The 18,526-nt window shown below is 39.0% G+C and overlaps 1 protein-coding gene across 1 annotated transcript; it reads left to right on the top strand.

Moving 5' to 3' along the window:
• Window positions 1-1,762: 1,762 nt before the first annotated feature.
• On the top strand, window positions 1,763-14,407 carry LOC129685926 (kynurenine/alpha-aminoadipate aminotransferase, mitochondrial; the record flags this gene model as incomplete). The annotated part of the gene is made up of 9 exons (XM_055619455.1): window positions 1,763-1,972; window positions 4,217-4,282; window positions 5,571-5,653; window positions 6,701-6,797; window positions 8,144-8,205; window positions 9,293-9,357; window positions 10,807-10,913; window positions 13,030-13,131; window positions 14,022-14,407. Coding segments are annotated over 9 exons (834 nt in total), but the record flags the coding sequence as incomplete, so codon positions are not given.
• Window positions 14,408-18,526: the final 4,119 nt, after the last annotated feature.

The following is an 18,526-nucleotide window of genomic DNA, read 5'->3' as shown; positions in this document are numbered from 1 at the left end:
CTTATGATATACTATGATATTTGGAATGCTATACACTGCAAAATTCACTTACATTTCCAAAGCAGATTGGATTTTAAGCCATTTTTCTTTGAAGTCACAGAAATATGAAGACATAAACAAACAAAACATAGTATTTTTCCACTACAAACTAGGACTAACAGAGAATTAGAAACCACCCAGTGACATAATCAATAGTTCTAGGAACTGTGGTAGTTTTTCTCCTCTAAGGAGCGTAGGAATTGTCCTCATCATGTAGAATAGTTATATCTATTTATCTATGTTTTCAGAGTGGGGGAACTGAAGGAAACCATTTCTCTTTATTGATAATACATTGTTGTATCATACAGTAAATCTTGATTATACTTTCCCTTCCCTGCACTCCTTCCAGTTCCTCCCCTGTCCTCCAGATCCACTCCATTTCTGTCTCTTATCAAAAGAGAAAAGGCTTCAAAGAGATAACGACCAAACTATACAAAACAAAACATATAAGATAAAGCAAAAATTATAATATGGAAATTGAACACAGCAACCTAACAGGAGAAAAAGAGTCCCAAGAACAGGCACACGAGTCAGAGACTCACTCTTTCTCACAGTCAGGAGTCACATAAAAATACTAGGCTAATAACTATATAGCTATAGCATATATGAAAAGGACCTGGTGTAGGCTCTGTGCTTACTACTTCAGTCTGTGAGACCATGGTGTCCTCCATCCTCTCTGACTCTTACTATCTTTCTGGCTCCTCTTCTTCAAGATTCCTTAAATCCTGAGGACAGGGATTTGATGGAGACCTCCAATTTAGACTCTCTCCACATAATGTCTGACACCATGTCTCTTCATCTGTGAAGGAAACTAATTCAACTCATAATAAACTTTCTAACCACCACTCTTACCAATCTGTATACAAGGACATAATGGCTAATGTTGACTGTCAACCTGACTGGCTTGAAAATCTATTCTCCTTTCTCTCTCTCTCTCTATCTCTCCCTCTTCCTCTCTCTCTTCCTAAACACCATGGTGTGAGTTGTTCTGCTGCTCTATGCTCTCCCTGACACAATGGACAGAACAGAAACCTCTAAGCCATGAGCCTATGTAAATCTGTCCTTCCTTAAATAGTTCTGTTCAGGTACTACATTAGAGCAATGTAAATTGCATATCATGCTGCCTATAATTGCCTGTAGATACTAGTGATGATCAGCTCTATCTCTTGTAACAGAATTCTGTCAGAAGAGGCAAGTGTCAAGCATGGGCAGCTACCATGCTGTTTTTCTCTCACACTACACAGCAAGTACAAGGCTAGTACAGTCTTGCTTCATGGCGTCTTTCTTCCAAGCACCAACCTTACAGAATCATCCACAGATTAGAGCCTTGCCTCTTGGAGCAAATTTAAAAATACGTAGACAACCAAGAGCTGGTATCTTAAAGATTCTGCTTAGGAAAAAGAAAGAAAGAACACTTCATTGCTGCTCACCTTTTGTGAACCAGAATAAGATACACATGACCAAGCTTAACATAAGTGAGGCAAGGAAGTACAAGCTTTCTCGTGGGAATAGACAGGAGCTATTGCTGACCAATAATGAAGCCTACATCAGGGGAATAATAAGATTACAATATACACCTCAATCCTCCAGAGCTTGGAGCTGAGTACACAATCACATTTTTAAGGGCACCAACAGTCCAGTTCTTGCTAAGTTTTAAAAAGAAAATGGTGTTTGCATTTTTGTAATCAGGGTGCATCCTTGGGCTGTCTTTTGTCCTCCACAGATGAAACCGTTGGGCGGCAACATTATTAATGTCCCCAGTGATGAGCATGGCATTATTCCAGAGGCTCTGGAAAAAATACTTTCTCAATGGAACCCAGAGGATTCCAAGGATACCACAAAAAAGGCACCAAAATTTCTTTATACCGTCCCAAATGGCAACAATCCTACAGGCTACTCATTGACAGGTGACCGCAAGAAGGAAATCTATGAGGTATTGACAAGAGAGTGACAAGCCTGTGTCCCAGCTTCTAGCTTACCATTTTTAGAGAGTCTCATTAAAGTTGCTTTTCTTATTAACTCCCCTGCCCCTTGATTTCAAGGAAGATGCTCTTTAATAAAACGGACTCATTCATCTATGCCAGAGTTCCTACTAAAGTGATACACAATAAATTGCCACATCTTCTGTTTCTGAAATTTATTTTGCCTTCATTGGTACTTTAATACTTGAAAACTCCTGTTCTCGGCCACCTGTTAGGAGGACACATTCGGTTCTCACTATGGGATGTTTGTGTTTGCACTGTGTTTTAGACTTTCTATGTCTATCTGCTACTCGTCATTCTGGGCTATAAAAAATTTAAAAAAAAAAACCAACAGGGAACTCTTTCTATCATCTCTTTAGCTATCTATGCTGCCTTGTATTTTTGCCATTTTTAATACAGAGTATGTAGAGCTATACATAAATGTGAAAAAATAGGATAAAAATTACTTTCTGTGAAGTCTTGCTGCTGTACTTAATTGAGTGTCTAACCTTTCCCTGCAAACTACTTTAAAAATAACTGTTAAGCCCCATTTAATTACATGGAACCTAACCATGTGCATTAGAATCACTGCCAGATTTCAACCAATTGTTTTTACCTGGAAAATATAAAGTTTCAAGATATTGCTTTGTTATTTATATACTATCTATACTTCCCTGAGTGCTCTCTCTCTCTCTCTCTCTCTCTCTCTCTCTCTCTGGAGTCTTGTGTTTTATCTACATATTCCCCTAAGATAGCATTATCCAGTTCCATGGTTATAAATTTCATTTGCATGAAATGATCTTGCTCAGCTCCATCTCTTCCCTGAACTCCAACTTGTCAATCATTGTGATATCTCCATAGATATCCAATAGCATTTCAAATATAACCTGCCCCAAATAGAACTGCTGGCTTTTCTCTAGCTCCAGCCCTAAGCCTCATAAATACAACCAACCCCTCCATGCTCTCTGGCCTCATAAATAATGTTCATGAACAATTACTTTTATTTCTCTGTATTTTCTTTTCTCCCCTCCTATACTCCATTCCTCCTGTGACTTCACCATCAAGCTCTTCTAAGTCCATCTTTTTCCTCCACCACTCCTCCTAGTCACACTTCCTAAGCCACTCTCTGTCCATACTGTATGACAGCATGACATCAGCACTCACCCTCTTGCATTCGGCTCCTAGTATCTAGTTGGCCACAGTTTGCATGTCAACCAGTCCTAGCCTCTGATGTAAGGTAAATGAAAAGTCAGCCATGTGGCTTTCCAAATTCTAAAGGTTAAATTTTGTTACAATTTTGTGAATATCATCACTCTCTTCTCTCTCTCTCTCTCTCTCTCTCTCTCTCTCTCCCTCTGTCTCTCTCTTATTTCTAACTGCATCCCATATGCCAAGGCCAAATTGTCCTCCTCTGTCTCTTACTCATGTCAAGTTTTTGTTCACCCGCACTATCTCTGCTTTCCCTCATACCTCAGTCTGAAATCCTCTTTCTTAACATTTGCATAACTAATTTATTCTGAACATTTTGAGTTCTAATGTTACCTTGTCAGGAAGAGCTCCTCAGAGGTTTGACCTGAGTAACTATCTGTCTTAGTTAGGATTACTATTGCTGATGAAACACCATGACCAAAGCAACTTGGGAAGCAGTCCATTTGACTTACACTTCCATATCACAGTTCTTCATCAAAAGAAATCAGGAGAGGAACTCAAGCACAGTAGGAACCCAGAGGCAGGAGCTGATGCAGAGGCCATAAAGGGGTGCTACTGGCTTGTTCCCTATGCTTTGCTCAGCTTGCATTTCAAAGAACCCAGGACCACCAGCCCAGGGATGGAACCACCCACACTGGGCTGGACACACCCCCATCAATCACTAATGAGGAAAATGCCTCTCAACTGGATCTTATGAAGGCATTTTTTTAGTTGAGGTTCCCTTCTTTCATATGATTCTAGTTTGTGTCCAATTGACATAAGGCTAGCCAGCACACTATCACTCTATTTCTATTTAATTCCTATTCATTAGCAACTTGCTTGTATAAGTTTCTGTCTTCCATGAGAAAAAGAACGTTCAGTAACTCATTCATCTCCAACCTCAGTGTTTAGGATAAAAAACTCAATAGTTCATGAATGAATGAATGAATGAGCACAAAGAACTGATTACAAATAATCTTCATCTTAGACAGCTCCTAAGAAATAAATATATGGCTTTAACCTTTTAGCTTGCAAGAAAATATGACTTCCTCATAATAGAAGATGATCCTTACTATTTTCTCCAGTTCAACAAGGTATGTGAAAATGTGGCCTTACATCACTGTCAAAGATCATCTGTTATACATTGTTATCTGCATTGGAAGCTGCATTGTGTCAAAGCTACCTGCTCTCACAATGAACTTGAGTAAGTGTTAGTGAGTTCTCTATAGTTTTTCAGTCTTCCGGTTTTGCCAGTTTTCTTTTTTGTATTAAGGTTCCTTCTAGAAATTACTTACCATTGGGATAGCAGCTAGTTCTCTGAAATGTGCATTTAGCAAGCAAAGCCAATTAGGTCGGTGGTGCTAAACTACAAATCCTACTTCATATTACCTCAGACATCAAATGAGGGACGTGGCATGGGGTCCATCTTCAATTTCAACTTCAGTCTGGGAATGGCAACTGACTAGAATGGTGGCTAAGGGGGAAATGAAATGTACTCAAGCTGAAGAGGAAGTGGGGCTGTGCCCAGGTCAGGCTCTCAATGGACAGAGAAGGCACTGCAACCACATAAGTGCATCCCGGTCAAATGCTCTGAACCTTATGTGGAGGATCGTGGGGTTTTAATGTCGTCCTCGCTATATGTGCGTGCTACATTCCATGATAATGGTTTTCTAGCCAGCAATAGTAGTGGTACAGGCTGTCAGTGCCAAAGCACTGTGTGTTCTCAGAACCATAGACATCCATCCTGTAATCGGATCTGGTTCCTCCCTTTGCATATACGGAGAAGACACAAAACTTCTTGCTTTGCTTTTGCAGAGCACCATTTGCCCTGCCTTCCTGCCCCGAGTGTGATAATGAACTCCTTTCTCACTTGACTCTACTTTCGATGAAAATCTTAGTGCAACATTAACTACATTTCTCACTTGCATTTGAATCAGTTTTTATGTTTCTAGTCAATTTCCAGGAATCACCATTGTAGCTGAATAACCTCAAATGGTGCTGGTCGTCTTGAAAGAATTTTTGTTGTTATTTTATCTGAAATAATTTCTTCTGAATTCTTCCTCTGAATCTAATAGCCTCAAATTTCAATCCCAGGTTGGGGGCAGGGAGTGGCAAAGAGGGCCTGTTTGAAGTTTCCCCAAATTCATAGTAATGACATCTTAAGCAAATCAGGAATCCTGTGTGAGCATATTTAGCAAAGAAACTCGGAGGTCAGGCAGGCATAAGGAAAGAACACACGGATTGCAGGTATTGGGGCCTAGACGAAGGTAAGACATACCTGCTGCATGTGTCCCTGTGCCTGTTTGCCTTTTCCACACTGTGCAAAGTAAACTTACAGTGATCAGAGTTTGAAAATCAACAGCGATTGTCTTCCTATTTCAGCCCTGGGCACCAACCTTTCTCTCTATGGATGTCGATGGGCGAGTGATTAGAGCTGACACCTTTTCAAAAGTTCTCTCCTCGGGGTAAGGCCCATGTCTATAACTTGATGCCAGCCTTAAATCCTTCAGTTCAAGAAATTCTCCCCACTTAAAGCTTGTATTTATTCCCTTTGCCTTAAAATGTCCATCAGTCCTGGAAGTGCTGTTATGTGCAGACCAATATATGGCAATGGCAAGTGGAGACATACAGGGTTCACCGGTTTCACGCATCTAGCTACAATAGTGAGCCCTCAGTTTTCCTGGATCTTTTCCTCAACAGCAAAGGCAGGCTACCCCTTAAACCCAGCCCTCACTCATTGGACGGAAAATCCAGATTCCTCTAGTCTTGTTAAATGTCCGACCACATTGCTATTCTACTTTGGAACAACTATTGCAATAAAGAGGATTTTCGTTTTGTAGTTTATTTGCTAGGCCAAGTTCTACAAATCTGCTTAACTATGATAGAAAATCAGAAAAAAATTAATCACTGTTATGCCCTATAGAAGCTCTTTACATATTCTAAAGAGGGCCTGTTTCAAGTTTCTCCAAATTCATAGTAATGACATCTTAAGCAAATCAGGAATCCTATGTGAGCATGTTTAGCAAAGAAACTCGGAGGTCAGGCAGACATAACAAAAGAACACACGGATTGCAGGTATTGGGGCCTAGACAAAGGTAAGACATACCTGCTGCATGTGTTCAGTCTATTTATTATCTGTTTATTCTAATAAACAGATTTTCCTCAAAAAAGTACTTGATCACTAATAGATATATGGGCATTTTATTCTCTTTATATATTTCTAATGTTCAAAGATGCTTGGCTATCAGTCTAAGTTGTAGGAGGATAATCAGCATTCTAGAAATATATATTAAAATGTCATATCTAGAAATTTTAATAGTATTTGCATTGTTTTTATCATATATATTTAAATTCAAATGCTTTTGAAGTAAGAAGTAAGTACTTCGATTAGAATATACAAGTCTTCAACATCTCTTTGCCTCAGGTCATCATTTTTCTAGTGAAATCAGCAAAATGATTCACAGTAGTTGTTTATGTGGGGTTGGAATAAAATCCTTTCTCCTTCTGTGCAGGCTGAGAGTAGGGTTTATGACTGGCCCTAAGTCCTTGATAGAGAGGATTGTTCTGCACACACAAGTTTCAACGTTACATCCCTGCACTCTCTCACAGGTAAGCCCAATTAGTGATTTTTTTTTTAATCAGAATCAGATGTAAGCAAATGAGATTAAATTAAATTGACAGGGGAAAAGCAATCAAACGCTGAAACTTCATTCCTAGACAGAATTAGTAGGCCAGCATCCGCAGAGGCTTAATCTAAGAAGCAAGTGAGAAATCGGTTAAGCTACCATGGCTGTGATGCCTGCCCAGAGTCCTCATGAACTGGGGTATACTCACTGGGAAGATGCTAAATGTCAGTCAGTTATTAAACATTTTTTCAAAAGAGAATCTGATGACGTAATTAAAACTTTGGCTTCATTGTGTTGGAATTTATAGTGATATAAAGAAATCAAGCCTTTTTAGTGCCTTCCGACCCATTTTTCGGCTACTCCTGAAGCCACTCATCAGAAAGCATTTTAATTAAAGTTAACAAATTCACTGTTTATTAGTAAATAAGTAGGAGGTTGAATAAACTTTCTCACGGGCTTTGAAAAAGTACTGTAATCTTGAGAATTAGGTCTTAGGTGTTTTCACATCGTGTTCATGTGTGGATGTGGGTGGGCATGCATTAAATTAAGGATGTCTTCCTTAATATCTCAGCATGTTACTTTTGGGGACAAAGCCTCTCGCTGAACCTGGAGCTCACCTATTTGGCTAGACTGGCCAGCAGTGACCTCCAAAAAGGAAAGAAAAAGAGAACATTTTGTGTGTTTTCAAATTTACAGATATAATCCAGTAGTCAATAGCATAAGTCTGGAGATAGAAAAATCTGTCTTTGAATCCAAGCTCTAGGATCAGTTGTTTGACATCAAGAAAATGAACCTTTGTCCTTTCATTTCCTTATCAGTACAACAGAACTACCATTCCTTAATTATGACGGTCCAAATAGACAGACCTATCAATATGTTACAGTGGAGCCTGGAATGTAAGAAAGCTCTGAGGGAGCTTTTGTTCTCTGGTTGTTTCTTTGCATTTGTTTTGTGTGTATGTGTGTGCTCATTTGTGTATTCACGAGGCCAGAGGTCAGCATCAGATGTCCTTTTCTTTCTTTCTTTTTTTTTTTAAACAACAAGGTCTCTCACTGAACCTGCAGCCTGCTTGCTAGCACTGAAGCTATAATGGATAGCATATGGGCAGCTTTCCTCAGGTCCCCATGCTTAGGCAGGAAGCAGCTGAGCCTGCCTGCTGTTGTTGTCCTGTCTTTTAACTGAGGTTTGTTGACATCACTGACAGGACCCAGACTGTTGGTTGCAGCTTTCTGTGTTTCCATAAGCAGAAGGGATCAGCTCCCATGTTTAGAAAGCACAACCTGGGTTTGGAGAGTGAACCATGACATTGTTGCTGTCTGTCTCTTTCAGTTCATGATATCACAGCTTTTATACCAATGGGGAGAAGAGGGCTTCCTGACCCATGTTGACAGGTATTGAGTCATTTGTTAAAACATTTTGTGAGCAAAATAGGAGCCCAGAATACAAAGTACACACCATTTACAGTAGTGATTTATAATTCTTCCTTCTTTTTTTTAAGATTTATTTATTTTTAGTTTGTGTGTATGGGTGTTTGCCTGTACAGATGTCTCTGTACTATGCACCCGGTATTTACATAGCCCAGAAGACGACACTGGATTCCCAGAACCAGAGTTACAGATTGTTGTGAACTAGCTAGGAGATGATTACAAGCTGTTGCATATACACTGAAAACCCAACCCCATTTTTCTGCCAATGTAGCAACTGTCCTCACTCACTGAGCCTTCTCTTTATCCCCTTTATTTTTCCTTCCTAAATGTGCAAAATCACACAAACAAAATAGTCATTTTGTTTTGGTTGCTTTTCACATAGAAAGTTTTCTCAGCAGCGTTCAAGTTCCAGCCTGAACTCTTGTCCACCCATACCACAGGTTAGGGTTTCCTGTTTTAGCTGAAAAAATTGTCCATACACAGAAACATTTTATTTGATAACCAACTAAGGACACAGGACATGGGAACTGATTAAAGTATGAATGAGTGAGAATATACTTTTCTTGTCAGTATAAGGAGACAAATCACAGATTTTTTTGTTATGTAAATGTGGTGTTTTCTGGGCCACTTAGAAACAAGCACAAACAGGGTCTCCTCTTTCCCAAACCAATGACTCAGCATTTCAATATAGTTTCCTTTAATCTCAAGTGTTCCCCTACTGAAAAAATGACAATTTCTCAGGTCAACTAAACACAAAGGTCAGTTATGCTACCTCTGCTACATCTAAATTCCATATTTTATGTAGAAATGAATTTTGCTCTATTAATTTTTAAACTATAATTTCTCTGTAATAAAGGCAGAAAGAAGTTTTCAAAAGCTTTTCTCCAAAGCTCTTCCCCATGCACGTTAAAGCAATGCAGTATTCTGTTGTAGAGCAGTTAATGTTTCAATCAAAGGAAAAACAAAAAGCAGGCTGGAGTCCAAAGCTTTACCTGTGTCTGTGGTCCTCCGTGTTATGATCTCAGCAATCTTTGTCATTGGCTTCTTCCAGGACTATTGATTTCTATAAGAACCAGAGGGATTTGATATTGGCAGCTGCAGAAAAGTGGTTAAGTGGTGAGTGGGGAGCATCTGGTGTTAATACAAACAGTAGCATGTCTAGAGCAGCGGTGGTCAGTCTTGGTATAGGAGAGACTGTCCTGTGAGTGGTTTCTTGCCTAGGAAAGGTTGCTCTACCGACAGTCTCACAAGTACCAAGTTATCAAACCTTGAGTTCTATCATCTCTGCCACCTGCTGCAAGGTGCTGTTTGTTTGTTTGTTTGTTTGTTTTGGGGTGTTTTTTTGGGGGGAGGGTTTGTTTGTTTGGTTTTTCTTTTAAGACAGAGTCTTTTGTAGCTCAGGCTGGCCTTGAACTTCTGATCCTCCTGCCTCCACTCCCCAAATGTTGAAATTGCAGAGATATACTACCACACCTAGTTTACGAGGTGCTGGCACCAGAACCTGGGTCGCCAGAATTCAAGGCAAGCACTCTACCAACTGAGCTATGGTGTCAACACCACAGTTTGTGGTTTTAAGAGAGAAAAAACTCATTCAAAAATTAACCAGCAATGTTACCTGCAGCTGAATAAAAGCCATCTTCAAAAATGTTCATAAGCTGTTAGTTTTTCAGAATTTTGCTCCCAAAATACTTTCTGTTTATAACGGAAAATAAATGTGAACAAGTAGTATAGTATAATTTAAAATATTTAAATTCGTTAACACAAAAGGATTTTCTTTGTTATTTTGAATTTAGGATGCTTTTTATTCTAAAATAAAGTCAGATAAATGACCCTGGTTTAATTATAGCATTAAAAATTATTTGATGGGAAGAGTATTAAGTAAAAAGTATCAACGCCTGTGACTGCCATATATCATACATCATTTTCTATAAAGTCTTGATTAAAAGCAGAATTATTTTCTGTATGACAAGAGTAATTTTCTACCACTTTGTGTAGGAGTGGTGACAAAAATATTTTTAAGCAATTAAAATCAAAATACTTATTCTTTTTCCTTAGTTTTTTGTTTGTTTGTTTGTTTTTTTCTATCATAATAGTCACACGTAAAGCTTGAAGAAGAATCTGGAATTCATGATTTCAGCACTTTTATTCTAATTAGTTAAATTTCTGTAGAAATTAATCCATCCGAGCATGCAAGCTATTACATAAATAGTAGGGTTTATGCAATCCAAGGAGACTCCAGAGGGATCGAAGAAGCAGCCTTAAAATTGGAAGGGGCTTGAGTGTGACTACCTGCATGAAGGAGGGGCACACCGAATGTCTTGCTCTTTCTGAAGGCTGACAGCTCTGAGTGCACACAGGAACTGCTGTCTCTAAGCTTCTTATCCCAACACTGATGGCTTTTTAAAGTGAACACAGAACATCAACTTGGGGGCCTTGTCAAGTCACATTTTGAGATACTTTCACTGAAACAAACTGGAAGTGCTGGTTTGTGATCATTGCACCTGTGTGGGGAACTGGAGCTCACCAGAGACATGCCTAGAACACGCTATCTTCTTTCCTTTGCAGGTCTGGCGGAGTGGCATGTCCCCAAAGCTGGCATGTTTCTGTGGATTAAAGTTAAGGGAATCTCTGACACAAAAGACCTGATTAAAAAAAAGGCTATTAAAAGAGAGGTAAACTCGGGAGGTGGGGTGGAGGTGATGGCCAAAGGAAAGTTTATACTATTTCTTTGAATTCATACTGACATCATACATCTTCTTAGCATCCACTTGCAGGCACTGAGTAAACTCAAAACTGAGTATAACTTTTCAGTTGATGGATTAAATTGTTCCTTCTCGCTATTCATCCCCTTATCCTGTTCATCAGGTTGTCTCTGTAAGCCCTGAGATCTGTTTCCCAGAATCACAGTCTACAGTCTAGACAGTAACTCTCAATGAACAGATTAGGTTGTCATTGGCAAGATCCCACGCAGGTACATTAGAAACAATTCCACACAGTTAGATCCAGAGACAGACTGCCCAGGTAAGATCAGATTTATTCTCTCTGACCATCTCATGAGAGGGCAAAATTCATGTTTTCCTCACTTTACTTCTCTTACTTATCTACTGTGTTGCTGCACACAGTAGGTACTTACTCCATACATGCACATAGCCTATTTCAAATTAATTTATTTCAATATAATTGGCTAATGTGAATATTTTCTTCAGTTTAATTATTTTATGTCAATGACATCATTATTAATAACTTTCGGTAAGTGGCTGTTTGAATGCATTAGTGAGCTAAGTGCTAAGGGTGGAGACTGATATAATGTCTACTTTTTCCAAAGCTCCGCATCATATGTCTATATGGATACATGCGTATGTACATGCATATACATACATATGGATGGATGGATCTGGTGTGGGCTTCTTAACTTATTCTAAATAGTCCCCAAGTATATTGCTAATACCTTAGCCCACGTTTTGACAACATCCTCCCTCTCTTACAGGTCTTTACTTCTAGTCTATCTCAAAACATTTTCACCTTATTGGGAGAAATGATGGCTTTCACATTTTTAAAATTGGGATAATGAAACCCATCTTCTACCTGAAATCTCCTATGTAGAGTACACCATATCATTTCAGACTAAACTCATCTTGTTTTAGCAATTAGTACCCAGATTTATAGATTGTAACAAAAACCAATTACTTAATGTTTTTGAGGATCAGTGGTAATTGCTATATAAATTATAAACTCTACATCTCAAGGCTTAAGATAATAGGATTTATTTCTGACTCACCTAAAAATTAAAATCATGACCTTGGGTCCTTCCATATTTGGCCTCCAGTCTTAATGTGTACTCTAAGATTGCTTCAAAATGGAAGAAGCTTACATCCATTACTTAAAATTAACTAATGTGGCCAATATAACTACAAAAAGGCTAGGAGTGCCAGGAGAGCAGAGTGCATGCTTAGACTGGGCAAGGTCCTGGTTTCAACCCCCAGAGTGAAAACAAGAAGGGAAAGAAGCAGGGAGAGAGGGAGAGGTATGAGGAAGAAAGAGAAGGAGGGAGGGAGGGAGGGAGGAAGGGAGGGTGGGAGGGAGGGAGGAGGGAAAGATGAAATGGAGATAAAGAGGCAAGAAGGACTAAAGTATACGTGTTTGTCTAGGATGAAGAGAAAATGAGTGTCAGCTCACTCAGCTGTCCGTACTAGCATAGTCATAAGAAAAGCAGTTTTCTGTTCTCCACACCCCATTTTGACTTACTTACTAACATTTCTATTCTTCTATTTTATGAATTAAACATTTGTATTCTTTCAGTTTCCATAAATGTAGCATTTTCTCCCTATTCCAGAACCTTTACATCATAACGTTTCTCTCTAAAATATTGCTCCCTACTCATTGTTAAGCCAATATCTAGTTGCCTTGTGAGTCCCAGTTAGAAATCTCAACGTTTGCATTCGTATTGCTTTTGTAGGTAGGCTGGCCACTTATTTGTGTTTACTGTTTCTTTCTAACCTGTCCTTTATACATTGAATCTTGGTGTTCTCTTCTCAGTTTTTATGTGGAGAAGAAATACCATTGGTCATGTTGATGGTAAATACTGCCCCTAATTCTTTGCACTCAGGTTTGTCTATCACATGCCATATGTATCTTATATGATTTTTCTATTTTCTATTGTGATTTCTTATTTCATGAATGGCTCTTAAGCTTAAAATATTTATCCCCACAGTAATACGAGATTGTCCTAAATTTTCTTTTAGTTTTTCTTCCGTGGTATAATCACTTATCTTCCACAACCTCTTACAGATCTTATTAGTTCCTGGAAATGCTTTCTTCATCGACAGCTCAGCTCCCACATCCTTCTTCAGAGCATCCTTCTCCCTGGTTACCCCAGAGCAGATGGATATAGTGAGTATCCTCTTTAGAGTCACACAGACTCCTAGCTCTGACTTTGGATGTGTGTGTTCACCTTGTAAGTTAGAAATGATTTCATTTCTTCCTACACTTCTAAAAGACAGACTTTGGGGAACCAGCCATGAGTTTAATACACATCTTCTTTTTGCTTTGTTGCTTGGCATCTGTAGGCAATTGAGACTAAACTGGAGTTAAAGTTTGTTGTCTTTGTAAGTGGCCAGAACTTATTGAAGAGCACTGGGGAGTTTCCAACAGGTTCTGGGGCAATATGTTTTTCTTCTTTCATTGAATCACATAAATGAATAGTAAAATCATAAGCCACGAGTTTATTCAGTTTCTCTGAAGAAAAAAAAGCACAGTGAGGATTAAAAATAGCCTGAGAACTGTGTGCAGAGAAACCCAAAAGGAAGAGCTACAAACCAAGCATTGCCTTTGACCTTCAGAGTGTGTGGATGTGTGCTCGGGGACAGACTCCTTGTGTATCTTTTCTTTACTTGCTTCTCATGCTTCTAATATGCTGTTCACAAGCTCATGTTGCTCTTACATGTGAAGAGATTTGAGCAGTCCTAACTATATAAGTTATGTTTTCAGAGGAGAGAAAATATGACAATGCAAGATACTTATACAGTGGACAAAATAAAAAATGATGCATGAATGTTCAAATTTAAAAAAAAAAATCTGGAAATATATAAGCCTGGTGTATACTTAGCCACATCTCAATGGCTCCTGAGGACATTCTGCTGGGACATGGCTGCTGTCAAACTTACTTTTCGCTGTCTCATCCCAACTTCAGGTTGATAGTCTATGTAAATCTTCAGAGCTACTATAGAGCTTTCCAAAACGATATGCTAATTTAATCAGTGCTTCTTTCCTTTCTGTTTTAGGCCTTCCAGAGATTGGCCCAAGTCATAAAAGAATCTTTATAAAGCATTCAAACTCAGCATCATACTCATAATTTTTAGATAAATTACTTCTGTACTTTGCTGAAGAAATGATTGTTGCTGTTTGACAGATGGAATGTATCCATTTCATAAAACATCTATAGCAACTTAACTGAACAAAGTCCCTTTAAACCCATCATATTGCCAAAATACTTTTTGATCTACTTTTGCCTTTTGATTAACTTTCAGCTCACAAAAGATTAAATTTTATTGCAAAGAACACTATAGCTGCTTTATAATGTCCAATGAAAAATTTCTTCTAAACTAACATGTTATACTGAATTATTTTCAAAATGCAAGGAGATTATTAAAATGGCACATAATATGCAGCTTTTTTCTGCTTTGAGGAAATTTCATGACCATTTATTGAAAAAGTTGTTCTAATTTGACAATTATAAATTACTTTGTAGCCTTACATGGTATTACAGAAATCTCTTTAAAATTAAAATTTTGAAGCTTAGCATATAAAAAAAGGAATCATACATGCTAATTCCAAGTAAAGAGGAGGAAATTGTGGTTTTAGAAAACTTTCCTTTTACACAACAAGGACATTTGCTCAACCATGTTCATAAAGTTCATGCAACTTTATTTATAATAGCCAGAACCTGGAAACAACCTAGATGTCCCTCAACAGAGGAATGGATACAGAAATTGTGGTACATTTACACAATGTAATACTACTCAGCAATTAAAAACAAGGAAATCATGAAATTTTCAGGCAAATGATGGGATCTAGAAAAGATCTTTCTGAGTGAGGTATCCCAGAAGGAGAAAGACACACATGGTATATACTCACTCATATAGTCCTATAAGATATGATAAACATAATGAAATGTATGCACTTAAAGAAGACAAACAAGAAAGAGAACCTGGGGTAAGATGATCAATCCTCACTCAGAAAAACAAATGGTATAGACGTTGGAAGAAGGAGAAAACAGGAAACAGGACAGGAGCCAACCACAGAGGGCCTATGAAAGACTCTACCCAGCAGTGTATCACAGCAAATGCTGAGACTCTTAACCAAACTTTGGGCAGAGTGCAGGGAATCCTATGAAAGAAGGGGAAGATGGTGGGACCTGGAGAGGACATAAGCTCCACAAGGAGAGCAACAGAACCAAAATATCTGGGCACAGGGGTCTTTTCTGAGACTGATACTCCAACCAAGGACCATTCATGGATATAACCTAGAACCCCTGCTCAGATATAGCCCATGGCAGCTCAGTGTCCAAGGGGGTACCCTAGTAAGGGGAACAGGGACTATCTCTGACATGAACTCAGTGGCTGGCTATTTGACCACCCCCTGAATAGGGAGCAGCCTTGCCAGGCCACAGAGCAGGACAATACAGCCAGTGCTGATGAGACCTGATAACTAAGGTTAGATGGAAGGGGAAGAAGACCTCTCTTATTGGTGGACTTGGAGAGGGGAATGGGAGGAGATGAGAGAGGGATGGTGGGATTGGGAGGGAATGAGAGAGAGGGCTACAGCAGGGATACAAAGTGAATAAACTGTAATTAATATAAAAATAAAAATTTAATTAAAAAAAGAAAACTTTACTTGTATTTTCATAGTGCTGCATGGTTAACAAAAGCACAATTTACAAATGCTTTACAGATGATTCCTCTTGCACCTTTGAGGTTTTACACTTTTTACTACTCTAGTTGGTGGTGGGACCGATGAGAATGGAGCCAATAAATAAGGCAGACTAAAGTCTCATGCAATAACCAACTTTACTCAGAGCATCAGACATGTTGTACTCTGAGAGTTAAGCGGAGTCACATGGGTAAATGGTATAATCGCGAGGGCAAGTCACACGAGATGGGCAAGCCACACACGGCAAAAACGTGTTTCTCCATAGAGGCATTATAAACAAATAACAAGAGCCGACTGTAATGAATAATCTGAGGTAAACTCACTCCTATTGGCTACACCTGGGAAGGGCACAAAAGCAAAATCTGAGAACTATTCTGTGTTTTTTAGGAAACTGAAGTCACAAGACTCTTGTCTTGTTTTCTTGTTTTTTTTTTTTTTTCCTCATAAGTACTCAGAATTCTCACATGACTCTATTTTTGGACCATGTTCCAACATCTCCCCCTGATTTACTTTTGGTAGCAGGATATCTAGAGCGGTTTTGATTTGAGATGTTGTAGATAAATCTAATTGTCATTTGGTGCATGAGTATCCTACAAGCAAACAGATTATAAGTGTAATAAATAATATTAGGACAGTGAAAGCAGTGTGTGTAATAGCCTGCCACCAAGAACAGGGAACCAAACTATGTCCAGCACTATTAGTTATATTATTTTCTTGATCAGAAAAATCTAGAGAATAGCTTGAAAAGAGATCCATAAAATTAGCAATCCAGGTGTCTAGTAGAACATAAGTCCATATTTGCCCCTTAATAGGAACACAAGTGTCATGATGCCCCATGCAAATGGAAAATGATTCAAATCCCAAGGAAAAAATTAAACCCAGTGCCTCCTTCAGATAGATGAATGAGTCTATCATGGTCCCAAGGACCATCATAAACACAGAGTCATTAGTAAAGGCAACAGGAGCTGGATCTAACCTACTAGCTGAAGTAAAGGAAGATGAGGATCAGAAGCCAATACATGTGTTCAGATCTATGGCAGATGCACAGGCCGAAGCAGCTAGCATCACCAGAAAAAGATTCTCAGGTGACATGGGGTTCTCTGGGCTTCATAAAATAAATTTTCTCTTGGTGCATAGGGCTTTAACTGGCCTCAGGCGGGCAGACTTGACTTCTGATGATATGGTCAATATGTTCTTTTGCCCTCTACTGGGAGTTTTGCTGTCTTTCTGGTGACTTCCGCTTTCTTCTCACCCTCCGCCATTGTCCTTGATGGCCCTGGGCTGGAGGGTCCAAAGAGGAATTCATAATATCTTGGTGGCTCTATCTGCAATGGCAGATGCACACCCAGTCTCAATTTTCTTCTGGGGGAACAAAAATAGGGCAGGGTGTTTATTTCTTAACCAGGGAGGTTAGAGTACACATGAGTATGAGTAATAAAAAAAAGTGTATGTTTGAATTTTAACCAGATGTTCTATTTAAGTGTTTATGAATTAACCAGAGTGATGAATCAAAATAGACATTTCTACACGTGGGTGTGAGGAAAAAGAAGTATTAACAGATTGGTGACTGTCTGAACCATGACTCCCTTCTATACCCTTAGATGAGCTATCCTCTTGTGCTATAATACCTGTAGGAGATAGTTTAGAGTAAATGAGTATGTTTAAAGGCAGTGAAGGGTCCACATGATACACAAGCGCTTCTTTTAGTGTGGATTCAAATAGCCATAGTTCTCTTCTTGCCTCTCAAGATAAAATGTGAGGACCGCCCAATGCTGTCTTTCCTTCTAGAGTTTCACAGAGATCAGTGCATTGCAAATACCAAGTGCAACTCATGAGGCCAGGTGGGAACTGGGAAATGAATTCGTTTACCCTACTCTGCCCTAGCTTGCCTAGGTTGTAAAGTAAGCTTTGTCATAGGCTCTCATAAGTCTGCACCAAAAGGTGGAGAGAATTCAAGATTAGACCGATTATCAGATCCTCAGCTCATGATTCGGGGTCTTTTTCAGGCAATGGAGGACACATAGCTAAAGGAGCTGAAAAAGTCATCATTGCTGTAATTATCTGTGGTGCTGATTTTACTTTCAATTTTTCCTGAAAGAGGAAAATATCTCTCTCTCTCTCTCTCTCTCTCTCTCTCTCTCTCTCACCTCTTTCACCAATTTTAAGGTTTGGTCATCCACCTTACATTCATTCAAGGAATTAGGCATCTTTTCTGCATTATTACAATCATCCTTTATATTCCACAAGTATTTTTATAACAGTCTAAATTAATGCCCAAGTGACCCAAAATCAAACAGGGATCTTTTCCCCTTGTTCATATGCCTTTTAAATATTCCTTCAGACTCATCCATACCTCTTCACCTAAGAAAGGGAATTATAATCTTAAACAACTTGCAAGCAATTTAGTAGTTGTGATTTTCATACTTGTGTTCCTCCTTTCTTTAAACATGATGTACAAGCCGAGCTTGAGGCAAAGCTCTTCCTGTTTTCTTCTGCCCCCTTAGTCTCACTCAAACCCTTCTTTAAGAGCTCCCACTCTTTGGTAGCTGACTTCAGGTCCCTATTTAGGCACCAACTGTTCACTGCTCCAGCTGGTGGTGGGGCCTAGAAGAATGGAGCAGAGGTGGACTAAAGACTCACACAATAGCCAACTTTATTCAGAACATCCAACGTTTTTTACTCTGAGAGTTAAGAAGACTCACATGAGAAAACTGTACAATCACAAGCACAAGCTGCACGTTGCAAAAACATGTTTTTCCATAGAGCCACATAAAGAAATAACAATTGCCAATTGTAACGAATAATGTAAAGTCACTTCTATCTGCCACACCTGGGAGGGGCACAAAAGCATAATCCA

Source organism: Psammomys obesus, unplaced genomic scaffold, assembly GCF_907164565.1.
Source record: "Psammomys obesus unplaced genomic scaffold, mPsaObe1.curated_primary_1811, whole genome shotgun sequence".
Lineage (NCBI taxonomy): Eukaryota > Metazoa > Chordata > Mammalia > Rodentia > Muridae > Psammomys > Psammomys obesus.
The sequence above is the reverse complement of the archived record's forward strand: the minus strand, read 5'-3'. Positions and strand labels throughout refer to the sequence as shown.